The sequence below is a fragment of the Capsicum annuum genome, chromosome 10 (genome assembly GCF_002878395.1).
Source record: "Capsicum annuum cultivar UCD-10X-F1 chromosome 10, UCD10Xv1.1, whole genome shotgun sequence".
Classification (NCBI taxonomy): domain Eukaryota; kingdom Viridiplantae; phylum Streptophyta; class Magnoliopsida; order Solanales; family Solanaceae; genus Capsicum; species Capsicum annuum.
This window is the reverse complement of record NC_061120.1, coordinates 861,660-868,538: the sequence shown is the minus strand read 5'-3', so window position 1 is coordinate 868,538 and position 6,879 is coordinate 861,660. Positions and strand designations below refer to the sequence as shown.

The 6,879-nt window shown below is 35.4% G+C and overlaps 2 protein-coding genes across 2 annotated transcripts; one reads left to right on the top strand and one right to left on the bottom strand.

Moving 5' to 3' along the window:
• Positions 1 to 1,196: 1,196 nt before the first annotated feature.
• On the top strand, positions 1,197 to 5,425 carry LOC107845709 (probable calcium-binding protein CML21). Its single transcript, XM_047398328.1, has 5 exons — positions 1,197 to 1,577; positions 3,006 to 3,259; positions 3,460 to 3,662; positions 4,015 to 4,189; positions 5,041 to 5,425. The coding sequence occupies exons 2-5, from the start codon at positions 3,055 to 3,057 to the stop codon at positions 5,148 to 5,150; spliced, it is 693 nt and encodes a 230-aa protein (XP_047254284.1). The 5' UTR covers positions 1,197 to 1,577; positions 3,006 to 3,054; the 3' UTR covers positions 5,151 to 5,425.
• A 131-nt stretch (positions 5,426 to 5,556) lies between these two features.
• On the bottom strand, positions 5,557 to 6,695 carry LOC107845708 (transcription factor MYB80; the record flags this gene model as incomplete). Its single annotated transcript, XM_047398327.1, is given in 1 exon segment — positions 5,557 to 6,695. A coding segment is annotated over 1 exon segment (696 nt), but the record flags the coding sequence as incomplete, so codon positions are not given.
• Positions 6,696 to 6,879: the final 184 nt, after the last annotated feature.

The window sequence follows — 6,879 nt, the reverse complement described above, 5'->3', positions numbered from 1 at the left end:
TATATTTATTTATTCAAGGTCTTGGTGAATATATATATATATATATATATATATATATATATATATATATACTGAGTATCTGTGCTGGTGAGATAGCAAATGTCCCATAAAATTAGTTTAAATGCACATTAGTTAAGCATAAGCATAAGCATAATAGAGTTTAAATGCACATTAGTTAAGCACAAGCATAAGCATAAAAATATATGAAACATAATTAGAGTTTTTTTTTTAATTGAATAAATGCACTTTAATTAAACAATAAAGTGGAGGGTTGACCAAATTTATTGCATAGGAATATTAGCTCCATATGAAATACATTTTGAATATTTTGATTTAACATGAATGATAATAACATGAAAATTGAATAATAATGATCCCAAAGTCAAAGTGTCAAGATCATATAAGAAAATGCCAATAGATTATTTAACTAAGATAATATTATCATGCATTATAACTTTGGTTGTGCATAAAGTTCGAAGAAAACATGAGACCACAAGAATTTATTATACATAATTTTACTCGCTTTTCAACAAGACGCTAATTCCATGACTTGATGATGACCTGACAACAGCTGTATCAATTGTGAATATACTTCAAGACTCTTCTTCAATGAAGCTAATTTATTTTACACTAAAACTTATCTTAAATATGAAACCATTCTTCAATTCATATTTCTTTTTTCGTATTGTAAAGGGGATCACATTGGTAGTAATATAGGTCGATACGTCTCCAGCTTGTGTTTCAATAACGAGTAAGGCGGTCAAGTTCGAGCCGATGACGACCGAATACCAGGCAGGGGCAGAGCTACCCTTTGGCGAGGGGGTTCATCTGAACCTCATTCGGTAGAAAATTATACGAAAATTTATATATGCTTAAAATTATGTTATATATATATATATGGTAGATATTGAACTCCATTTGATTTGTTCGCATGTTATTTCTGAAACTTCTAAGTAAAAATCCTGACTCCACCGTTGATACCAGGCGTGCATGTTATTTCTGAAACTCCTTAATGGAAATCTTGACTCCACCACTGATATCAGACGTGCATGTTATTTTTGAAACTCTTTAGTGAAAAATCGCTACAGCACTGAAGTAACTCATGTCATGCTTTCAGAAAAACCTCAAACGACTTTATGCAAGAAGGTACGAACCCAAAACATCTGATTAAAGTTTACCATAAGACAAAAGAAGCAGGAGGACAGGTGGTGGGCGATGCACAAATGTTGGAAAAATGAATCTTCCACTCAAATTCCACCCACACAACACCTACAAATTTGTACTTAAAAATTAAAAAAATAGCTAAGAAAAAAATTACTTAATTATCCCCCCACCCCGCATTGTTACCCCACCCCCTGCCCCACCCCCCACACAAAAGTTCCTTTCTGTCCTCCACTTCCATTAATTTTTTCAAGATTTTCCTTGAAAAAATACTTTTTTTTCAAGATTTTTTTGTTTATTTTTGTATTATAATCAGCACAATATATTTTGTGGTTTGTTACTTTTGATTTTGTTGTCTTGTTTCAGCTTAAGAAGAAGACAGGAGCTTTTGTCTTTTCAGTTTAGCAGAATTTAAGGTTAGTGTTTTTTTTTTTTTTCTTTTTTTTGGTTTTCTTTGTATATATATATATATATATATATGCATATCATGTCTTATTTGTAAAAAGATTGAATCTTTTGTGATTCTTGGTTATTTTTAGGTTCCTTTCACTTTATATTATCATGTCTATGATGTTCATTTTTAGCTTTTTTGCATTGTGATTGGCTGATTGCTGATGAAATAGAGGTAAAAAGAGAGAATTTGGAATCAACCAACTTTTTCCCTTAATAAGGAAAAAAAAAAGTTTCAGCTCCTCATCAATGATTAACTAATAAAGGAGAAATTTGTTCTAGCGTTGGTGGACAGAGTTACGTAGTATGGTATTTGTTTCTGGCGGGAGGTACATGCAAGCTGACCTAGATACCACGGTTGATTAACTAATATAGGACAAATCTGTTTTAGCCTTGGTGGACAGAGTTACCTGATATGGTATCTGTTGATGGTGGGAGGTACATGCAAGCTGGCCCAGATGTCATGGTTATTCAAAAAAATAGAAATAGAGAGAAATCTTGATGTGGGGTGTTTCAAGATTCAATTTTTATTCAGCCTTATCAGATGAAAATGGAAATATAATATGAATTGAACCTTGGAAATTTTATTTTCCAACATAGCTTTTTCCTTGTCATTCATTAACCATCAATATTTTATCATTTGCATATTGCCACGGTCGCTGTGGAAACAACCTCTTGCAGAAATGTAGGGTAAAGTTGCGTAATAGCGGGAGCTTTAGTGCATCAGCCTGATATGCCATGATGCTCATGGCAGCTTATCTCTAATTGGATTTCTTAAAACTAGATTTTAATGTTCCAAAGATGTGATCTTAGAGCTCGCTTACAGTAACACACTAAGTATACCGTCAATGGGACTCAGTAGTGTAGCCAAATATAGTGAGGGATGGTTAGTTGAACACCCTTCGTCGAAAATTATACTACCTATATATAGGTCAAAACTTTTTTTTTTTTTTTTTTTAAATATTGAACACCCCTAACAAATGTTCTTGTGGGAATTCGATTGTTGTATTGTCCTTCATGAATTGAAGTTTGAAAGTAATATACAATCCCCTGGTTTAACTTGTCACGATTTATTGTTTTCGGTTACTTGTGTCGATAGCTCTACACTAACAATTGGCATACCAAATTTTTGCTGAAATTTGTATATCAATTGATGAATCAACTATATCTCAACTCACAGTAGTATGGATCAGCTATATGAATAAAGTGTTTACATGATTTTATGCCGCACCCATGTCAGATCCTTCAAAAATGCACTACTTTTGAAGGATCCGACACGTACCCAATGACATTTTTGAAGAGTTCGAGCAACATAGTGCAATGCTATGTGAATCTGTCTGCTGTATTTGTTTGCTTCTAATAACGATAAGGCGTCAAATAACCTTACTTTACAGATTGGAGCAAATCGGAGCAAAAGTTGAGCTCTCCCACTTTTGACTTATAATGGGAGGTGTATTGGGTAAAAATGAATCTCCTTTAAGTCCCAAAGCTTCTGTCCCAGAGACTAAGCTCGAGGCGAAAATAACTGAAGCGATGATGCGGAGAGAAACTGAAGGAAGTTCCATAAGATCGTTTGATAGCTTAGTCCTAAAGTTTCCCAAAATCGATGAGAACCTGCGAAAATGCAAAGTTATATTCCAGGAATTTGGTAGGTTGGCTGCACATCCTTTGTCCGATGTTTTTATGTATCATTTTGGTTACGATTACGGTTTACAGCATAAGCACATTCTAGGCTGAACTCCTATTTCTTCACAAAGCTCTTTTATATTTACAATTCCCTTTCTTCTCTAATGTAAAAAGAATGAATAACCTTATAAGAACTTGAGAAGAATTCTGTTTTGTTTGTAGATGAAGACAGTAATGGAGCAATAGACCCGCAAGAGTTGAAACACGCTTTCAATAAGCTGGAGATTAATTTTACTGATGAAGAAATCAACGATCTATTTCAAGCGTGTGATATTAACGAAGATATGGGAATCGAGTTCAGCGAATTCATCGTTCTGCTTTGTCTTGTCTATCTCCTGAAGGATGATCCTTCTGCTTTGCATGCTGTATCCATCTCACAGTTTTTCTTTTAATTAATGATTTTTCAGAAAGGTTACGAAAAATTCATGTTTTTTCTTTAATGAATGCAACATTAGTTGATTAGTTTCAAGTGACGTGTTTCTTTTCAAAGATTAGTTCTCCGCTATGTTGCTCGTACTCTCCAGAAATTTCGTTGGGTGTGTGTCAGATCCTCCAAAATCAGTGCATTTTTGAAGGATCCGGCCTTGATACGACAACTATCGGAGAGTACGTGCAGCAGATTATCTGCTTACTTGTTCTCCTGGAGATGCGTTCCATCTTCTTACCGTTCTGTAGCCCTTACATGAGCAAAATTGTTTATTCCTTGACCAGATACAGAAATCTCGGATGGGACTACCGAATCTGGAAGTAACATTTGAAACACTTGTTGACGCTTTTGTGTTTTTGGACAAGAACAGGGATGGTTATGTAAGCAGGAATGAGATGGTTCAAGCAATTAATGAAACTTCATCCGGAGAAAGGTCTTCTGGCCGAATAGCAATGAGAAGATTTGGTAAGTTTCTCTCTCTCACTCTCTCTGAATATGTGTATGTGTATCACTGCGTCTCGTATACTTGGGTAGAAATTCACATTTCTGAATAAGTTGTGGTCTCATTCATAATAATCTGATCGTAAATGACGTGAAAGTAAAGCTTGAGAATGCAGTTTCAAAGAAACGGAGCGACTGTTTTTTTTTTTTTTTTCTTTCTTTCTGGATAAGCACAAAGAAACTAGATTCGTTGATGCATGCTGGACTAATGGTGTGTTCTTTTATCAAAGTTCTTTTTCTGCTGAAGATTAGGTTTTCAAAGAGTTGTTGTCGCTATGTACTGCTTATTTAGTTTCATACTAGAAAATGCAGCCTGTGCTTTATCTTATGTACAATATGTCATAATTTAGGAAGATGTACTGAGTGCTAGGTAACTAAAAGTGAAGCAATTTTTATGGTAGAAAGACAAGTATGTTGCGATTCACATATTTCTTTTCGGTAGATCAATTACCGAGCTTGCAATCAGAGAGAACTTGTTCAACACTAGTCTTTATCACAATAAGAAGCTCGAAACGCAGAACCAATCCCATCTGTTCTTGTGCCTTGCTCGCAATTTCATTTGGCCGATGCATGAAAACTGAAATGCGATATTTTTCCCGAAGGACACGATGAGGATACATCTATAGTCTATTGACTTTATAGCTTATTTGTTTTAGCTTCAACTATATCTATTTGTGCATCTCATTTTATAATGAAGAAACGACAGTAGTTTTATAGGCTTTATCATATTCGGTTGGAAGAGTTTAGGTAACAGCTATGCATTTACGCAATCATATTTTACAGACTCTATAAAGCCCCATCTTTCTGTTTTGCAGAAGAAATGGACTGGGACAAAAATGGAATGGTGAACTTCAAAGAGTTTCTTTTTGCGTTTACTCATTGGGTAGGAATCGAGGATAATGAGGATGAAGAGGGAGAAGAGTAAGATTTCTCATGAAAACTTTATATCGAGTAAAAGCAAGAGAAAAGCTTCACAATGAACACGATTGCAAGTTCCCTTGCCTTTTGTAATAAACAAGTTGTAGCACCGGGATGTGTTGATACTTCTTATGTTGATCACTTGTGTAAATAAAGTCTCTACCTCCTAGTTCTAGTAGGCGAATAGTGCTAAACATGTGTTGCAGTGAAGCAGCATAAACTTCCATTTAACCGTTTTGTACCGTTAAGTTACATGTTTATGGATTTTGAGTTGTGATTTCATGCATTTGTGTATTTCTCACACCTGTTTGATCAGCGAGATCCTTGTGCTTCAGGAAAGAAAACTGTCATCTTCACAGGTACGAAAGTTTTGTGATTAACGTTCCAATTTTGATGTCTATATATCTGATGAAGTGCATCTAACCTTCAATAATGCGATATTACGCTTTGGTTTCTCCAGTTAACAAGTTTGACGAATTTGTTACTAGAGAGACCAAAGATGCACATTTTTGTGAATTGAAGCATAAATATATACACGTCGCATCTTGATGCTGGATGTCAAATCGAAAAAGAAAGAATGTCATATAAAAAGAGACGGATACGACCATTCAAGAATGAGATTCATTTAGATTCTCTCTTTATTAGTACTTCATTTCTTTTGTTCATTTGATGAAAATAACATATTCTTGCCTTTCTAGCTAGCCTACTAATTCAAGCACACTATTACAATGATTTCTTAAATGACTCTGGTATCTCGGTCAGCTTGCGCTCACCTTGACTACTTCCACGGAGCACCTGCTATCTCCAACCGGCACAGGTACTGATCAACTTTCTCCACCTTATTACAGTAATCTCTTCATACCATTGGATTCATCAGATCATCAGATGAAATATCCCACAGAACACAGTCGGAATTGAACATAGTTGTCGTTGATCCATTTCTTGTTGTTACCACTTCCTTACCACTATCCTCACAATTACCATTGCTAGTTTTCTTGTTACGTTGTTGTTGTTGTTGTTGTTGTAATTCTCCTCCTGCTGTGCATGTGCTTCCACTACACAAACTTTGGTTCCATGGTGAACCGTCTTCGTCGTTAAGCAAATTAGCAAAGTTATAGTTACTATATCCACCATTATCATGAAAACTACTAGATGTTGCTCCTCCATTTGTCTCCCAATTCTTGTCACTTCCCTTAATAGCTCTTGACAATCCATACTTGATCTTCTCAACTGTGTCATTCTCTTCATTCTTGACATGACTAGTACTTGGTGCATTATTTGGAAACTGTTGATGAAACTGAAAACCAATTCTTTTCTTGGTTAAAAGATGAAGCATTTCATCTTTGAAACAACCAAGTGCTGCTTCTGCTAAATGAGGGACTTGTGGTGGAGATAATGTTGTTGCAATTTCACTTATTAAGTGAGAAAATGGCTTGTGTGTTACTGGATCAATGCCCATACCAGATAGTCTCTTTTTGAGCTTTGTGTTCCAATGGTTCTTGACATCATTGTCTGTTCTACCTGGCAGTTGAGCAGCAATCACAGACCATCTGTTGAAAAATTTGCACACAAAACCATGTTAAGTGACCAGTCAATGTTAGTTTCGACGAATATGTAGAAGAACGCCGTTGTGTTCTATGTGGTTCTGTGTTGCTCGCACTCTTCAAAAATGTTGATGGGGTTCAAAAATAGTGTGTTTTATGAAGAGAGAGCGGTCGTTTAAGGGCCTTAGTTTC